Source organism: Tachysurus fulvidraco, chromosome 14 (assembly GCF_022655615.1).
Source record: "Tachysurus fulvidraco isolate hzauxx_2018 chromosome 14, HZAU_PFXX_2.0, whole genome shotgun sequence".
NCBI lineage: Eukaryota > Metazoa > Chordata > Actinopteri > Siluriformes > Bagridae > Tachysurus > Tachysurus fulvidraco.
The window spans coordinates 14883488-14903513 of record NC_062531.1 but is presented as its reverse complement, the minus strand read 5'-3'; the positions used below and the strand labels follow the sequence as shown (position 1 = coordinate 14903513).

Genomic DNA, 20026 nt, shown 5'->3' with positions numbered 1-20026 from the left:
ATTTGCTGAAAATGTAAATTTTTTTGACCACCTAACTGAGCTGGTCAAACGAGTAGAAGGACTTGTACAAAGGCAACAGTTTTAACGACACTTCTGGTTTCAGTACAAATGCTACAACACAGTCACGTTATTTTTTAGAAAATAAATAACAATTGTAGGGTCATGAGAAACATTTGAGCAGGTTAGTCAAGTCCAGAAAGCTGGAAATTAACTTAACAGCTGGCAAAGATGGTCTACCAGTTTGAGCAGTTTAGTCAGGATTATTAATTTTATTGAAGAAATGTAATAATCTTGACTTAAAGTGAAGAAAATTGAAGTGTTCTTCAAGAAAAAAGTGCTTGGTCATGTTTGATTTAGGCATATCATAAATGGATGCCATATGGATGTTTCCTAAAGGCCAAACATAAGGCCACCAAGTAGCTACATCAAAAATCTCTTCAAAGTAAAAAAATAAATTCATGAAAAATGGGAGTTTTATAAATTTTTATGTCATAACTAATACTGTAGTTAAGTTCCCAATAAGTCATCAGTCAGGTAAAGTTACCACTTTACCTTTTAGTACCTTGCTAAAGAATATTACTCCACTATTGGTGTCACACTATCGTTTAGAAATAGTTTACATCTCCTTAATTGTCATTCACACTACACAGTAGAGGGCTGCATTGGGATTGGGCTCCCGCAGGACCCGCGGGACCCAACGCAAATCTCGCGGGAGCGGGCAGTTTCACCTTTGCCCCGGGCGGGAGTGGGCGGTCAGAAAATTTAGCGGGAGATCCGCGGGACCCGGTGGGGTTTGGCGTGTAGCCTAATAATAAGAATGGAGTCAACACATGACGTTGAGAAGATTATTAGTATTAGCATTAGTATTAATTTATCTTATTTAAATGCAATCATGTTTAATTCTGTTTTTCTGGACATTAGCCTGAACTAATAATTAGTCTGATCATTTTCATACAATCAAAATTTTCACAAACTCTGAAGAAAAAATCCGCGGAAATGGGCGGGAGTGGACACAAACATTGTGGGTGCGGGCGGGAGTGGAACACGCAGCTTGCGGGCGCGGGCGGTCCTGGTCAGAAATTCAGCGGGAGCGCGCGAATGCGGGTTTATAAAAACAGTCCCGCGCAGTGCTCTACTAAACAGTGCATGATAGCATACTTCCTGCATCTAGTACAGCACATGTTGCCAATCCTGGTCCTTGAGTTCCTATGTCCTGTACATTGTATACTGCTTAGAACAACTGTTATTTAACTGATTAGTTTATTCAGGTGAGATGGGAGCAGGAAACACTGAAATGTACATGACAGAAAACAATGTGCATGACAGAACTCGGGTACTCTGCCAAATGCCATAAATGTATTCCAGGTTCAGGGTTGGCAACCCGTGCAGTACAGTAGTAGGGTGAATTCAGGTAAACGGGGATAGACAATTTAGGTAAACTGCGTTTTAAAATTCAAGAAGTAGAGGGAAAATACATGAAGGGATCTAATAAAGGCCACGAATGACTGATGGACTTTATGTCCATCTGTGATGCAGTCTGGGTTTAATTCCCAGGCAGGGATCCGACTCAACCACTGTGGGGTTAACTTTCAGTGCTGGTTCTAAGCCCAGATAAAATGGGAGGGTTTTATCGGGAAGAGAATTCCACTGTAAAAATCTGCACCAAATCAAATATGTGGATCAGACACTCTGTTTGGTGTGGCAACCCCGAAATTGAGCAGATAAGGTACTGCATCTTAAGTTTAACACGTAGTACTGCACCATAGGGTTCAGATTGATGATTTTTAAAGTCCTGGGTTTTACGGCTAATACAAGAAATAAATTATAAAATGTTACCATTTAGTGGTGGTTTTTAGTCTCTGCTTTCTGTGCCATAGAAATGATTGATTTTAAAGAACTGTTATTTTTTATTTTCAAATAAATTCATTCAATTTCAATTAAATTTATTTGTATATCACTTTTAACAATTTCCCATTGTCTCAAAGCAGTTTTACAGAAGTATGGAAACAGAAGAGAGAGAAAAAGAAATAGATATATAATAATATAAGAAGAAAACTATCCTTAATGAGCAAGCCGGAGGTGATGGCGGCAAGGAAAAACTCCCTAAGATGATATGAGGAAGAAACCTTGAAAGGAGCCAGGCTCAGAAGGGAACCCATCCTCATTTGGGTGATACTCTACATGTAAATGTAAATAATGTCCTTTCTACAACAGTTTATAATAGTGCAACCGAGAGATCCTGAGGAAATAGTGGGTCATCGTACACTTCGAATCCATGAGAACAATGTAGACCTGATTAGAAATTATTTATCAAATACTCTGGCTAACATCTCAATACGTTGTCATTTTTACTCAGTATATTGTGTTCATACAGTATTAGTACATGCTGATGAATTTGGATAAGATTTTAATCCTGTTACTGAAATGAGTTAAGTATGCTGTTCTGCCAATAAATAATAATTTAAAATAAACAGTAAAAGCCAGTTGACAAAAGGGTGAGCCTTCATCTTCAGAAAATGAAAATTTTTTAATCCACATTGTTTGGTTCTTGTGCATAATTGCAGTTATATAGTCATCTCAATCAAAAAGAATAGTCCTTAATTATTTTTAACTAGTGAATAATGATCATTTAACCATGGCAGTAAATCATATCTGTTAGTATAAAGTAACAACAGGGGGGGTCTAGGGAGAGGTTGATGTTGAAACTCACCAAACAAGTTTAACATTGTTCCAGGTATTATGACTTCTACCAAGAATCTTTACTCAACGCTTTCATCATACTCCAGAAATCATACAATCAAAATAATATTATTTCCATTATTTATTTAACACCAATTCAGTCGTGAAAGTTGTCTTTTAGAATCAAATGCTAAGCATCTTTGAAAATGCCTAAAACATATGGATTATGGCAATTTCCTTAAAACTCATGTCTCTACTAAGTGGCAACTAATATAGTGCAAACACTACAATTATTATATTTAAAATGAAATAAAAAAAACTTTATGTGCCACTTTAACCAATAAGTACCAATTATCACTTCACAAACCAATTACTTTGGTTTCGAACCAACATTCCTTTTTAAATTGAACTGAATTTTTTTTGAAGGTATTTAACCAAACCAGAGAGAAATATCACTCAAACTTTTGACATGCAAGACACGACTCGTATTGTACAAAAGACATTCAGGCAATGGGACATGTTTTGTTTGTTTAAAAAAAAAAAAAAGTATTTATTTGTAGAAGTTTTGCATTTTGAACCCCACAAACTCTGTTTTGTTTTTGTCTCTTAATGACTACATTTCCAAATGCAATATACCTTAAATGTATTCATACTTTTAATGGTCATTCTTTTCAGTTCAGGATTAAATATATGAACAGATGTTCCATGTTCCCACAGATTTAATCCACCATTAGCCCAGAGTGAGCTCATGAATAAATATAGAAAGCTGGTAAAAAAATGTCCATCAGTCTCTGCAGAGACAATGGAAAACCTTCTGCAGCCTTGAGAGATGTGCTTATGCAGGTGTGGATCCCGCAAGGCCAGCTCTTAAAAATTTAAAGGGGCAGTGTTAGTGTTTCCACTGATGGATGATAAGGCAGTGTCAGACAGGAGGCCAGTTCTTGGTGACTTCTTCATGAAGAGACTCTGGAACCCACTGACAGTATGCAGACAGGAGAACTGTTAGGGGGAAAAACAAAAACATTCTCACACATTCAGGCATTTAAATTTTCATCTAGTTTCGGTCATTAGCGAGTTCTTATTAATCACATGACAGCTTTCACATGGAAAGCGTGGTGACAAGCACTTCCTCTGAAATGTTTTGCCAGCCATCTTTTTCCAAACTGCTGCTCATGCTACACAACAGGGCAGGTGAATCCAATCTGAAAAAAAAAAAGCTACTTGCAACACAATACCTACCCAGAGATCAGGTACAATTATGCTTATACACTCCTGGTCACAGTATATAAAGCCCATCTGGCTTACATTACACAATGCCCGTTTTTGAAAACCCTGTATAAATAAATTTCAATTTGATTACACTTCAACTAAGGGTTAAGTGTACACTCCACAATCGTAAAATTATATGCAAGTAATATTAAGTATAAATTAACTAAGAAATAATCTAGATCTAACTGAAAAATCACATTAATCATGTTAATCTTGGTTTCATTCATCTGAAAATCTTTCTTCACGAAAAGAATTCTGTGAATCCCACTTGTTTTCTGACGTCTTCCAGAATTTTTGGGGTTGCTGAACTCATCTGTGCATTACCAAATATACCAAAATTGTTTATTTGGCTACAATGAGTGTAGAGCAACCTAATGATGACCTTTGTCACTTTGACACCTCTCTGGATCCTATGCTGTGAGATAAACACTTAGAATCAACCCTAATCCTTTTTTTCCTCCTGACATTTGTCATAAATTAACAAGGAAACGGGTCACATCAGGCCATGAAGCACGCTTTCAAAATTGTCCCATTGCCTGAGTAAACTGAGTGATCTAGGTTGCTTTATTTCGAATCCATGCTGGTGGTGTACAGAGGACATAAGATTTGTGACACTGTCTAAATAATTATGAACCACACTGTGTCATAAATCTGACACAAACACATTATATGCAAATGAAAGTAAAAAAAATCAAATTATAATAATTTATAGTATAATGAATAACTTAAGATTTTGTGTTTAATGCAGACTGGATATTGCTTGCACAATACAATATACACTTACTGAGCACTTTATTAGAAACACAAGACTAATACTGGGTTGGGCCACCCTTTGATATTCTTGCCAATGTTGACATGATTGCTTGATCATCCGGGAGGGAACTCAAGTGAACTTTCATTCAGTGAATCTCCTTTTCCACTACATCCCAAATGCATTCTATTAAACTCGGATCCAGAAACTGGGAACCCTACTGAAGAACACCGAGCTTGTTCTTTTGTTAAACCAGGCTGGGGTGACTTTTACTTTGTAACTTGGTGCATTATCATGCTGGAAGTAGCCATTAGAAATTACTGCCATGAAGGCATACACATGGTCAACAACAGTGCCAGTGGCAAAAGACAGTGGCATTCGAGTGACGCTAGTAAAAGTGTGCCAACCTGAACTGTTGACAAGAAAGTTTGGGTTCATTGCTTTATGTTGACCATGTCATTTGTGTTCCTCAGCAGAAACCGAGATCCCCCACAACAGGCCATGCTGTTCCATTCTTCAGCTGGACAATTTTTGGGGAGTGTGGACCTATTGCAGCCTCAGCTTTCTGTTCTTAATTGACTGTTTATAGCCCATCCACCTCAAGGTTTTATGCATTGCACTGCTGCCACATGGCTGACTGATTAAATAATTGCATGAATGTACAAATGTTCCTAATACAGTGTTCTGTGAGTATATATAATCTCTAAGTATTTGCAGGGTTATGGTAATTATTTTGTTTTTGCTATATAATAAAAGAGATCAGTTCAGAAAATCGAATTGTATAGTATAACACACAATAATGATTAAATCAGTTCCAGAGAAGTTTGAGACTAACAGAACGTTGAGACAATAGAGAAATTCATGAGAAAATATTCTGTTTATACTGTATATACCAGGCTGATGTTTTCCTACCAGCTACTGCCTGTGGTTTGAAACTACTCACATTTTTCATTTTTCTTCCACGCAGCTTGTAAGGCATCTCGGTTGTCCACTTTTTCTGACACCAATGCTCCCAAAAGGTTTTCTGTTCGAGGCTGCAGCCTTATATATACACACATATACACACTCATTTTATATTTGTACTACAACTATGTACTATGGATAAAAAGTTATTTATTTAAATTGTGCTCTTACTTGGCCCAAGTCTTTAGCATGGTTGCAGCGCTTGACAGTAAACATGTGCTGTATCGCTGCAATTTAGGACACACCTATAGTATGCAAGACAGAAGTTAATCACTAATTTCTCTATATCATTAACATACACACACACAACACGCAGATCCACACAAACAAGTTTACCTGCCCTTCCAGCAGAATCTTGGCAAACAGTTTGTATCGGTCAAGGCCTTCGGGATAATCCATCTCAATTGCAGGAAGCTTCCATCCAACTCTGACTATAAATACAGATACAGACACAGTTCACACACAACCTAGGATGAAAATGGCATGCCTCATTATTCAACACCTCCAGGGAAGGTCAGACAGGCATTAAGAAAATGTGAGAGAAAGGTGTAGTCTTACAAAATGTGCTCTTCTGTTGACACTTCACATTGCCACTGAGGGTGCAGTACCACGGAGCAGGGTTTTGTTCCGGTCCACTGAAGTGACAATACTGGGGAAGTAGTTTTGGGATCCAATCAGGCTGCACTGCACACACACCTAGAAGTAACATTTATCATGAAAGAATTAGTCTGTAGTATGGTGTACTTCACAATACACCCAAACCTCTCCAAATCGTTACCATTATAATATCAGGTGTATGAAATATTAATAGGTTCAATTCCCTTTCAACTCCTTAGTTTCTCACTATAAAAGAGACAATGCAAAGTGGTTTTGTTTAAGCGTAGCCACTCATCATGTGATGGAGGCATTTTGAATTTGAGCATACCTCTTTATCTATTTGACTTTTACAATCTATCATCATTGTCAATGGGTTTTCAACAAACGTTGTCAGGTTGTCTGATCTGATCAGAAATGCTAAATTAACTATCTGCAAGAGCCTCCACATCTTGCATAATATCTCATGCCCTCAAATGAGTTGCCTTCGATTCATACTCATAAATGCATGTTTACTGGATAGTCTGCAACAGAGGAGCTGATACAGGATTCACACATTTTTGTGTTTAAAAAACTAGAGTCACTTTAGTCAGATTTTTATCTAGTGATTAAGTTTAGCTACAGTATTTTGTCTGCCAGTTGATGACCCTGGACCTATAATAATAAATACTGGTCAGAGAAAACAGTGCCCTCATGTGCATTTGTATATCAGGGTAATTTAGACATTGAGGGCTTGAGCCAGGTGTAGATATTTAAAACAACTTTCAAGTAACATTTCTCGACTTGCACATACCTCGCATGTACATTTTGGTAGTTTCAAAAATTTCTTGGTAGACGACAAACTCAGGCAGTTCTTTGTGAAGTGCTGAGGACGGATGAATAAACACAGGCTCATCCAGCAGAGGAGTCTACACAGATATTAAACAATGCATTTATCAAACCATCATATCATAAGTCACATTATAATTAACTATATAAAAAGTTCTCTGAACGTAATTATGTATTATGTAGCTTTATGTAGCATCATGGTCCTATGGGAACATTGTTTCATTTCACTAAGTAATGGTGACACCAACTATGGTTGAAATGACAATAAAAACATATTTTCTTATTCAGTCTAGTATTATTTTTTAACTTCCAGTTACTTATATACTTTCAGTTTTCAAATATCAGGTGTGTGTGTGTTTCCATGTTTACCTTGTAGCCATTTCTCCACTTTGAATCCAATAGCTCCTCAGCTTGTACTCGCCTGGCCAGATGATCTCCTAAACCAGCCAACACAATCTGCCTCAGGCACACTACCTGAGATTCAGTTGGAGGAGGCATTTTGTTGTCCACACACACACCAGCATCAGAACACACAGCATTCACTGTATAGGAGAAAATAATATACAAGCAAGCACACAGTCCTGATTAAAAAAATGTTTATATATACACACACAGGTGTGTGTGTATATGTATATACGTTGTATTGCAGTGTTTTTCTAGCTGCAGTGCTGTTCATGTCATGGATCTTGAAACACTATGTTCCGTACCGTCTTAGTGGTTAAACAAATCTCTCATGTTTCTTCGACATGTTCTTTCTGCCTGCACATATTTACCAATTGACCAATGTTTATTTTGTGTCTTGTGTAAGATTCAGCAGTTCCATGTATGGAATTTATTTTGATTTATTTATTTATTTTTTATCATCAGGCAGAATGACAAGGAAACATGAGTGAAAGAGCTGCCCACTCTTGGTTATTCCTGCTTTGTATGTATGTGTATCTGTCAGGGTGCGCACAAGCCGGACTAGTGAGGAATTTCTGGGTCATGAAGCAGCATGAAATGCCACGGCTGAGTATTTTAAGAAGAAAATGCATGATCTCTGTCAGATTGTTGAGAATCCTGAATGTTAAAATCCTCCTATCACACATTACTAATTTATAGCACTGCGGACTATGTTAAATAAATGCTTCTTATTCTTTAGAACACTATATAATTTCAAGTATTCATTCAAACCCAGAGTGCTCTGTTGTTACATTTAAATATGTTCTGTTTCACTGGGTTATAAATATGAGCTGGTACACATGTAAAATCCAGTTGTTGTTAGAACCACTGTTGACATATTTCGTAATCAAATGAAATGAACAATTAAACTCTGTCATGTAGAACAACAGCACCTATGGTGGCAAATGGTACCCCACTGTAAAACACAGAGGTCATTTATTAGTAATTTGGGGCCCTTTTCTGGCTGGTTGTTCAGGATGTCTTACTGCACAGACACTGGGGTTATCATGTATTCTGCCAAAAAGTACCAAGAAGTTTCAGCACAAAATTTGGTTGCCTCTGTCAGGAGGTTTAGACTTGGATCATAGATAAAAGTTACAACAAGATGCTGAGTCATACATACAACCCAAACAAGGCAGTAATATCAAAATTACAATCATTTCAAATATGGTGTTTTGGTGAGAACAAAATGTGTTAAAAAAAAGGGAGAGATAATTCTATACAATGTCTCTGGGTACTGGTTTATGAGGGTTGGCTGGAGAGCACTGTACCTGCATTAGTGAGTTGTCCCCGCAGTCTCCGTATCTCTAACATAGCTTTGTAGCGAAGGCCGTTTTCTTCACAGAATTTGTGTGTGCAGCCAGCAAACTCACAAGCCCCAACAGCACCTACACACACATACACTTGTAGCCATTTCCACTGACATATTTAAGTTTGTAAGCTAGCGTATAACTATTTGCAGCATACCCAGCATCACAATGAGATCCCCCAACAGTAAAGACTGGCCCTGGCCTGCCCACAACCTCCTCATTTGACTGAAGCGTGCTTTTCTTCCAGCCAACTTACTGCTCTCCTCCTCATTACTTGCTGGTCTGAGACAAAGGCAGAAACAAACAGTAAAAGGATGAAACAATTTAGAACATGCAACTCATGTAACCATTTCACATGCAGAACACGAAATGCTTTTTAGTCTTACCTGTCCAGTTCCTCAAAGATTTCTCTAACAGTCATAGCTGCCACTATTGTTATGATATAGGGCATGCAGCCCTGCTGCCGGCCCAGTGCAAGCATCTTAGCATAGCGTGGTGCAACAGGAAATGCTGCCATGGCACGTCCCAAAGGGGTTATAGGACAAGATAAACTAGCTCGCTTCGTGTCTACCATTCTGTAAGAGAGATTCAGAGCACTAGTTAACAGGGTAAATAAAAAACGTGAACAGAATTATGAATTAATATGCAAAATGTTTGTCGTATAATTGTCATAAGTATATTGATTTAAGCATAGTCAGTAAAAAAAATCATGATTGTCTGAGCAACTAGTAATTAGGTATTGTAAGTATAAATAGCTAATAAAAGGTACAAACTGAAAATATACTGATATTTTTGAGGCTAGTAAAATCATATCTTTGTTGGAAAGTCCATTAGCTTTTATGATGTCAATCATGTCATGAACCATGCACAGATTATTTATCATTAAATAACTTCTATAATATGCATTTATCACACACAAAAACATTGTGGGGAAATGTCAAGGTCAACCGAATGTGTAAAAACAACAGAACACTATTATAAAATAGTTAAGATGTAGTTAAGAAACTTAAGATGTATGTACGGTATGTGATCCACTCACTAACAAGGAAATGAAAGGGTTACAAATGATACTGCAGCCAGTCGTTAAGAATGTTAGTTTTGATATGACCTGTTACGATATCTACTCACATACATTCAACATATTAAACATATTCACAGTGGCACGGAAATGTCAGCTGGGCTACTGTATGATAGTAAGTGGGTCAAAATAATATGTCACTACAGATACTGATACACAATAGGCAGAAAAGTATTTTACATTATTATTTCATATCATTGGTTTGTTCGTTACTTAAGATTTATTTATGTTACACTTATACTAAATAAATTACATTGCTAAACAGTAACTTTTATATTATATAATAGACTGACTGCAAAACTCTGCCTTTCTTTTGCATTACCAAAACTACTGCCCTCTACAGGCAGAGTGGAGAATTCTCATTCAGGAATGTGCAGAATGACTCTCATTTTTTTTTTAATACATCATCGGTGGTCGCTGGTTGTTGTGGGTGTGAGTATAAACCACACAAGGAAAGAAAAAGGAAACCAACCTCCCCTGGCGAGGTGGTTCCTCTAGAGCACCCAAAGAGATAAGTAGCTGCTCAGCAGACACTAGTGCTTCTGAGCATGGTGGAGTAGGGAACGGAAAATTCACCACCTGCAAGCACATGGGACACACACACACTATTTAAATAGTGAGAATGAAATTAAGTAGTTACCATACATGTTTGAGTGTTACACAAAACATAAGGGCCATGTTATCTCTTCCTCTAACCTTTTGAATGTTGAGATCTTTCATTTGCAAAACAAGGTCATCAACAGGGCGACGAGTGATTTCAGCCTCAGAGAACTGACTAAAATCACTGAACACTGCAGATGAGTAGAGCCTACACACATCACACAAAAAATACAATTACACACAAGCAAGCATAAATCATCTTTTCTCAAAACAAATGATAAGAGTCAAGGACAGACAACCTATAGCAATGTCCTGCCTCTGTTCTTCCTGCCCTCCCAGCTCTCTGATTGGCTGAGGCCTGAGAAGTCCAGGTGACCTTAAAGGTAGAGACACCAGTCACTCGGTCATAAAATCTCTTCTTTACCCGACCACAGTCAACCACGTACTTAATTCCTGGAATAGTGAGAGACGTCTCAGCCACATTGGTGGCCACCACACACAAGCGGGCACCTGGAGGAGGTGGACGAAACACCTGCACACACAACAACAACAACAATAATAATAATAATAATAATGTGTTTAATCCCAAACTGTTCCTTTTTAAATGAAAAAATCACAGATAGTACTTTAAGAATACTTTTACGTAAGCAGGATTTAGTCAGTCAATCTGAATCAAACCCTTATTCATTTTGCAACATGTTAAGTTACACTTGGGCAGGTGAGAACACAGCAAATGCACTTGGGTGTGAGACTGCTGAGGTCATTCTGGTGTGGTTCATATCAGTGCAGTTTAGCTCTGGGGTCCCAAGAGATTTTTGTGATGTCTATGTCGAATCTCAGCATGTCTGGCAGAAATTTCATCATGGATGACTGCTCATCAGTTAAAGCTCAATCCTAGCAAAACTGAACTGCTGTTCATCCCAGGTGATTCATCCCCAGGTCATGATCTTTCTATATCCTTGCACAACGATCTGATCTCCCCTTCAGCCACAGCTCGCAACCTTGGGGTAACCATGGACAATCAACTGTCCTTTTCCTCTCATGTTGCAAATGTGACTCGCTCATGTCGGTTTCTTCTCTACAACATTAGAAGGATTCGGCCATTTTTGTCCACACAGACTGCCCAGGTACTTGTTCAGTCTCTTGTCATTTCTAGACTGGATTACTGCAATGCACTGCTGGCAGGTCTACCTATGAACGCAATCCGTCCTCTGCAAATGATCCAAAATGCAGCTGCCCGGCTTGTTTTCAACCTGCCAAAGTTCTCACTCACCACCCCGCTGCTGCGATCCCTCCACTGGCTTCCGGTAGCTGCACGCATCCGGTTCAAAACACTGATGCTGGCCTACAAAGCCAAAAATGGACCAGCTCCCTCTTACCTCAAAGCCCTCATCATTCCTCGCACTGCACCCCGCAACCTCCGATCTACCAGCACTGCTCGACTGGTTCCACCATCTCTCAGGGTAAGAGGCAAGTATATTATAAGACTCTTCTCTGTACTGGCACCAAGGTGGTGGAATGAACTTCCCATAGAGGTCCGGACAGCTGAGTCACAGCTGAGGCTATTTTCAAGCGGCGGTTGAAGACCTACTTATTCAGGAAGCACTTCAACTAGCACTTCTTTCCTTATCTTTTGCATTTAAAAAAAAAAAACAAAAAAAAAAACTGACACTTTTTTCATTGTAACTTTGAACAAATGTTTTAAACTCACGGTATCTTAAGTATGTAACCTAGTGAACCAGCATTAATGTATTCAATGTTAGAGATTTAAGCACTTATGTACATCGCTCTGGATAAGGGCGTCTGCCAAATGCTGTAAATGTAAATGTGAATATGTTAAATGATTGTTGATTTTTTTTTTTATAACTATCCTTACCATTTTACAAGTACAGTTTCAACCATACACACTTCTCAGAAATTTTTAGCTTTTAGATTGTTTAAAATACATGCGAAAAATGTTTCCACATAAAATGCAACATTCTGTTAATAAAGTAAAAAAACATATATATTACTTTAGCTTGCTGCTCAGGTGCCAGCAGGGAGTAAAGTGGCAGCACGTACAGAGGAATGGAGGGATCTGCCTTCTCCTCTAAGAGCCAAAATAAAAACACACATTCAGGTTATTCTCAGAATCTGCAAGAGGAAGACCACACCTAAACATCTGCCTAATCTAACCTCTTATATAGCGCCCATTTCACCTTCAAGTTATCGCTGACTACCATTTTCCATCTTCTTCTGCACACTTTTCTTAGTCCTTCTTCACACAACATCTGAATACATCCCACATTCATAAACAGTGAGTAAAATCTGACCAGTGTCTTCTGGTTGATCGCCTAAATCCAGATCTGAACATTCGTCGTCGTTATCATCATCATCAATGCCAGCCTGGCGATCTTCATCCCCGTCATCCACAGGTAGAGTGGAGTAGTTGTCCAGATCAATGCGAGGAAGAGACTAGAAGAGAAAATGAGACTAGTGAGTCACATGGCAGAAAATATAATAAGTAAAGACTTGACAAATATGGAAACAATTCATACTACTGATTTCTTCTGTTTCTGCTTCTTAATTGTTTTCAGCTCCTCTGATGTGTCCTCTGTTTCTGTACCAACAAAAAGAGCAGAAGCTTTTCGAAGGTTTTTGTGTGTGTGTTGTGTGTGTGTGTGTGTGTGTGTGTGTGTGCACACATGCCTACCAGCATGCTCCATGTTGTTGGGTCTGTATGGAAATGCTTTTCTCAGTCTCCTGCACACAGAATGCACCTCTGCCTGGCCTGTCAGAAACATCAGGATACCACCTACAGCGAAACACAGAAGCAGTCAGTAACTGTCCATGTGTGATGTCGACATGCACTTTGGTATCATATCTGACAAAAACACACATTTACTTTGTCATCTACCAAGTATGTAACTGTAGCTTTTGTATGTAGCTTTTGCCAACATCTCATAAAATAAAGGCACAACTGGATGTGAGTTAATGGTATAAATATGATGTAAATTACTGTAAAACTATTGAAAATACACACTGAAATTACAAATACCGTGTGTGTGGGTGTGTGTGCGTGTCTGACCTGGTGGCAGCATGCGGTGAATCTTGCATGTCTTGCGAAAGGCTTCTGCTGTGTAATCCTCCAGTGGTGTGTGCTTGTTGAAGTGAACTGTGACTGGGAACTGACGAGTCTCTACCTGTTTGCATGAATGTGCACACACAGAAACAACAAACCAGTTTTGTTTAAAAAGCGGAGCTCTACTGAATAAAAAAATAATAAAGTACCTGCTCGTTGCATCCTTCAAAAATGCACTAAAACTGAAACGCTAAGATCAACAGAACAGGCAGAATAGTGGAAATGGCTGAAACCTTTATGACTGGTGGAGGTGTGCAAAACAGTCTCTTGTTTTCAGTAAAGTCTTCCACTCGCAGTGTAGCAGACATGATCAGCAGTTTCATGGGCAAACCTTTCTGTAAGTTTATAAACACATTACTGTAAACCAGATGCCTTCAATCTTATCACAGAATTCATAAAAAGTCAATCAAATATTCTTCCTCTGTAGGCTTCCTCGCTAAATTGTGTGTGTGTGTGTGTGTGATACCTTATTGCGGAGTGCCACAATGCGTGAGAGCAGGCCAATGAGGATGTCAGTGTAGACGCTGCGCTCGTGAGCCTCATCAATTATAATCACACTGTATTTCTGCAATAGGAAGTCCTGTACACAAGAAAGTGTAATTAGGCCATAAACAATATGCAGCAAATGTTTTCGTGTGTGTGTGTGTGTGTGTGTGAGAGAGAGAGAGAGTTTGTCTGCTGATATACACCTTTTGAACTTCTTTCAGTAAGACACCATCTGTCATGAACTTGATCTTCGTGTCTTTTGTCACATTGCCTTCATATCTGATCTGATAAGACACCACCCTGATGACAGACACACAAACACACACACACACACACACATCAAATACTGCAAGTTTCATTCTTTTACTACAATTCAGATTGTGACTGGAGTCTGGAAGTTTTCATCACTTAATGTGGACAATCACTGAGAGCCCATTTGACGATATGACTGGAGGAGGAGATTATAAAAGTGTTACTACCACATTAGAGATCTCTGTAGATATTAATATACTATAGACTAGGATTTTTTCTTGTGTGTCTTCAAAAACTCACTGTTGTGAACATTAGTTTTCCTATACATGTGTATACACAGAGTTTTATATAGCATGCCAAGATTGTAATTTACAAGAATCAAATTTATTTTAGTTAAGTGTACAATATCCATCTGTGGAGCAGCATCTGAGGTGTGCTGGGTAAGATTAGATATTCCACTCTGAATAGCATAAATACACACATTCACACACCCTGTGGAGAGGTTCATCTCTTTGGCTACACGGTGAGACATGCTGACTGCTGCCACTCTTCTGGGCTCAGTCACACCAATTATACCACCAGCACTGAGGGGGAGAGAGAGAAAGAGAGAGAGAGAGAGAGAGAGAGAGAGAGAGAGAGAGAGAGAGAGAGAGAGAGAGAGAGAGAGAGAGAGAGAGAGAGAGAGTAAATAACTGGGATGCATAATGTCATCTTAACATGTATGCACATGTAATGGCTGCATGAATATTAAGTGTTTTTGTGCTTGTGTATGTACCTTGCATATCCAGCTTCATAGAGGAATTGGGGAACCTGTGTGGTTTTGCCACTGCCGGTCTCTCCACACAACACCACACAATCATTCTCCTTTACTGCCTCCATGATCACCTGCTCCTCTGCCAACACTGGCAGCTTGAGCCGTGCCTCCTTCAAGATGTGCAGACAGACAGACAGGGAGAGAAAAAAAAGCAGGGCTCAGAAACAGTATTAAAAATCAGTCGATTTGCTCTGAGCAGAAACGATATTTACATTTAGGACAAACACCTTTATCCACTGTTGACTTACAACTCTGTTGGGAATAATAGCAAGAAAATCACAATCTTTAAAGTAAAGAACAAAAAGAATCAAGTTGGGAAAAATCCAAATCTTCCAAATTTCTAAAAGCCAAGAAATGTACAATAACATGTTTACTTAATTGTGCATAATACTCAGTTTGGCACATCATGACTAAGCAATATTTTGCCATTTGTCCTTGCAAAAGCATTTTATCAGTGTCACAATGGCTAGCCACATTCTCCTGTGTGCAGCACTCTTAAGGTCATCCCACAGATTCTGTACTGGAGTCTGGGTCATTTCAAAACCTTCATCTGGTTTGAAGCCATGGTGTGCTTCAGGTTGTTGTCATGCTGAAAGGTCAAACTCCTCTTCATCTTAGGTTTTTAAGTAAAAGCCTTAGATTTTGTGCCAAAATTAACCTGGTTTTTGGAGCCATACCATTTTCCCTTTAAGAAGATTAAATCCTAGGTCCAGCTGGAGAAAAACATCCCTAAAGCATTATTCTACAGCCTTCATGCTTCACCATCAGGTTGGTGTTCTTTTAGTGATGTCCTGTGTTGTGTTTTTTTTTTTTTGCATTTGGGAGAATTAATGCATTTTTCCCAAAATCTGGATGCTTCATTGGTTAAAAAATTCTCCTCTTCAAATTCTATTTTAATTCATTATATTTAAAGCACATTTAATAATGAACATAGTCATGAATCAGCTTTACACAAACTCTGATGATTCAGATGTATAAGTTTGAGAGGAATCAGATATAAAAGTGAACCTGGGTGACACCATATGGGAATTATGGGTCATTATACAGTACAGTATATGAATATATTGTATACTCCAGTGTCATACAGTGCTACAGGTGTTAAAATGATCCTGTGCACAAGCATCAGTTATTTTGGACTCCTTAAAGGAGTAACACAAAATCAACACTATCAATGTCTAGTTAATACAAAATCTAGTATTCTACAACAGGTGCAGTCTTCAGTCTATAGAAGCCAAACAACTAAACTAAAACTAGTTAATTAATGACTGTAAAACTTTACATTGTCTGATGGTAACAGTATCAGGGTTTTTTTCATCTTAAAAATGGCACTGGTGATAAATATATTTTTTGTAAACCAAAATAAAAAAGAAAGCTTTTCATACCTGGATCTCTGGCAGTCTGTCTACAGGAATGAACACGGCTGGCTGACAGTCTTTTTTCTTCAACGCAACTGGTTTTTCCTCTTTCTTTTTCTCCACCTCCTTTACTTCCACCACTTTTGTTTCTGCCTCCTGTTCCTCCTTTACAGCAGGTGCTGCTTTTTCTGATACCTCATTTTCTACCTCTTCCATCACATTATCCCCCTCTTCCTCAGAAGAAGAATCTGACATGCTGCTTGTCTCCTCCTTGGAAGAGTCTGGTTCTTCGACATCATCCTCCTCCACATCCATTTTTCTCTTCCTTTTTCTGTTAGCACCACTGAGACTGTTGATTTTGACTGTTGCTGAACCATCATCTAAACTTTCAACATTAACTCTTCTCCCAGATGCGTGCACACACACACACACACACACACACACACACACACACACACACACACACACACACACACACACAGACAGAGTAATAAATTACATCTGAGGTTATGTGTTATGTGTCCAGACTAAATATAAAAATAGACAGAAATAGTTTAATGACATGGGCTTACTCTTTAGTTTGATAAAGTTTTTCTCCGATGCCTAGTTTGGCGGTTGTGTAAAGCAACTTCAGTTCAGATTGTGGCAGCTGAACTTCTGCCAATTTATCCAAGACCTCTGCTCGCTGCATGAAGACATAAATAATATTACATTATATATAGCCTTAAAAAGCAAACAAAAAGAACTAGCAGTATTGCAGTATTACTACCATTAAGCAGCTTCCCACCAAATTAGCTCATTTTATTCAATGTGAATAATTACAGCTAAATGACAAGATTTTAAAGTTTTCTATTAGAAAAATGATGTTTGTGGAAGAATATTACACCAATGGTGTATTGACAAACTGTGTACCACAGTAGTATGTGGTTTAGGATGCAGCTTACTTTAGTATTGTACAAGCAATATGCGACTATGTAACTTTATTGTGTACATTATCATGACTGTCAGAGTAACTGATAATAATAATAAAGTAATAACACAACAAAACCTCTCAGTTGCTCTCAAAGGGCAGGCATGAAAGTTTACATAGAAATTCCATTTTGCAACCAGTGAATAACCCTTAAATTCTAGTCTTTGTCAAGCTCTATTGTTATTGATTTTAAGGTTTTGCTAGATGACAAATAAAGCAGCAAGTCATGTTCTCCTTGCTAAAGCAGATACATATCTCAAAGGGAGGGAGAAAAGTTCTTGCTGGTGGATAAAAATAAATAAATAAAAACAAAAGAAACAACCTTGCACATGGAGACTGAAAAGTGTGCAACAATATCAGATTTCTTCTGTGATTCAAGTAAGTTATTGGTATTTAAAAAAAAAAAAACATTTAAACTTAGATACTTTTGCAAGTGTATACATTAAATGTATAAAAATATTGGGAGCTTAAGTACTGTCCAGAATCCTAATCCTTCTCTCATATACTCATATTTATGCTCCTGTTCAGACCTGCATACTTCTGCTTTTTAACTTTAAATCACACTATAAATATGATTTAAAATTCTGTCCCCAAACAGATAAGTATCTGCAAGAGCTGAATGTCTTTCTATACAGCAGATTTTTCCATTTTAACAAGACTGTATCACACATAGATATTGATGTTTACTTTTTTGTGTCAATTAATTTGTCATGTGGCCTTTAAATTTTTGTATTTTCACCACTAATACATCAGGCACCTTAATTAGTGGAGACGGCTTTTAAATGAAGGTTAATTGACCCGTGAGGCAATAAGCGTGCTTCCTTTCTGCAGAATCTTGCTTACTTACATGGGCTTTTTTCTCTTTCTGCTCCAGAACTTTCTGCAGAATTTTTTTCTGTTTTTTGGTCAGAGGTTTCTTCTTCATGACAGGTTGTTCTACCTTCTTCTTCTTAACTCTGGTGCCTGGGAGAACCAGTGTGTTACTTTCATCCACTCCCTTTAGCCTGGTGGACTCTAAAGAGAACAAAAAGTAACAACAATAACAGTGTAAGAAAATGGGTAGTAAACAAGTTCTTGATTCAGTCCTGAGCTGCTGAATCACCTCAATCAGCTCGGATTCAGCATGTATTAATCCAAATCAGAGATATGTTTTATGCCATGTTTAAATATATATATATATATTCCTTTATTCATCCCACAATGAGGACATTTCTCTGTTACAGCAGCAAAAAATATATATAAAAAGAATAAAGACATAATATAATATACAGTACATACAAAAACAAAAATGTATAAAAATAGTAGTGGTTACACTGAAGGCATATTGCACATAGGTAATATTGCACATTTTTAAAAATTTCTGTTATTGCACATGTTTAAAATATGGGGGATGCCAAGTATAACATCTCAATAAGGAAAGAGAATCAATCTACAAAGCAGTTACAAATCAAGTGAAAAACTGAACACTGCATAAAAAAAGAGCTGGTGAGAACTTTACCGTCTAACTCCAGCATCACTTCACTCTTCATGTCTTCAGTAGGTTTGGGAGTTGCTGCGTTTTGTTCCCTCGCCTTCCAGTTGTGTTTTTTTCGCAGCCTCCCCATGATTGCAGATTACACTGATAATACAAGAAAATTAAAAACAAAACTTTGCATTATTTTAAATCACTAAGCTAACATATCGCAGTTCCAAGATCTAACTTATTTGTCTGTAGCTTTAAATATTTGCTGCTATAATCTCGTAAAAAAAAAAGTCAATAAGAAAGTTATACCACTACAGAATAAATCTATAAAGGTTTATGGATCGTCAGTGTACTGTGTCAGTCATGAAACAGTTACTTTACTATATCAATGTTTACACATAACCTGACACACCAATTACCTCAAACTTGTAAGCTAACAGTAATCACATTTACCAGCACTTTTTAACTAACACAAACCGATCTTACGGTTTTAGGGAATGTGTAATTCCTACGTTCACAATGTTGTTTCTTCTATCGATATTCACATCTGCACCAGAGCTCACATGTGCATCAACAGGAACACTGTGCAACATCTTAATTGAACCGTCCAGCTCAAACACGAAGGCAAAGCGTTCCGCTTCTCCTTTCTCCACAGAGGACACCGTTACCACTTGTTAGTATTAATATTTTTATACTGTAAACTTGTGTAAATTTTATTTTAATTTTCGTCATTAGCCAGTATTTAAAACAAGACACTATGCCTTTCTGGAATTCCCCAAGATTGTATGAAATTATAGCAGAAGGAAAAGGGTAGCTATCTTTTAATGGGACTCACGACTCCTAGTTGCCGACATTGTTCCCGCCCGAAATGTTATCAACAGGCGGGTACGTCAACTACGCCGCCATCTTTGGACAGGGCAACTTCTCCGTCTTAAGATCCCAAACTTTAAAAATCTCACCACACCGTGTGCACAATTTGACTGCTGACACCTCGCTGACACTACACAGAAGAGAAAAAAGAAGCATTTTTTCCCAGATAAAACGCCTTACAAT

At 38.0% G+C, this 20026-nt stretch overlaps 1 protein-coding gene across 4 annotated transcripts; it reads right to left on the bottom strand.

Moving 5' to 3' along the window:
* Positions 1-2508: 2508 nt before the first annotated feature.
* dhx37 (DEAH (Asp-Glu-Ala-His) box polypeptide 37) lies at positions 2509-19985 on the bottom strand. 4 transcript variants are annotated; one of them, XM_027166967.2, is made up of 28 exons: positions 19809-19985; positions 19010-19129; positions 18359-18525; positions 17114-17226; positions 16569-16941; positions 15148-15296; positions 14864-14956; positions 14324-14420; positions 14101-14214; positions 13868-13969; positions 13581-13695; positions 13206-13307; positions 13051-13136; positions 12826-12967; positions 12526-12602; positions 10813-11045; positions 10610-10721; positions 10386-10492; positions 9222-9410; positions 8993-9117; positions 8797-8913; positions 7454-7626; positions 7050-7164; positions 6221-6358; positions 5999-6093; positions 5834-5907; positions 5643-5740; positions 2509-3678 (listed from the first exon to the last, which is right to left on the bottom strand). In XM_027166967.2, exons 2-28 carry the CDS (start codon positions 19113-19115, stop codon positions 3602-3604), a joined length of 3489 nt encoding a protein of 1162 aa, XP_027022768.2. In that variant the 5' UTR covers positions 19116-19129; positions 19809-19985; the 3' UTR covers positions 2509-3601. The 4 variants fall into 4 exon arrangements, with proteins under 4 accessions (XP_027022768.2, XP_027022765.2, XP_027022764.2 ...); XM_027166964.2 differs by lacking the exon at positions 19809-19985 and adding an exon at positions 19486-19643; XM_027166963.2 differs by lacking the exon at positions 19809-19985 and adding an exon at positions 19460-19617.
* Positions 19986-20026: the final 41 nt, after the last annotated feature.

Coding starts and splice junctions, on each gene's coding strand:
- dhx37 (XM_027166967.2), bottom strand. CDS start 19,115: ATGGGGAGGCTGCGAAAAAAACACAACTGGAAGGCGAGGGAACAAAAC. Junction 12,603..12,825: donor CGATCAACCAGAAGACACTG/GTCAGATTTTAC, acceptor TTTGGCTCTTAG/AGGAGAAGGCAGATCCCTCC. Junction 6,094..6,220: donor TCAACAGAAGAGCACATTTT/GTAAGACTACAC, acceptor CTGTATTTATAG/TCAGAGTTGGATGGAAGCTT.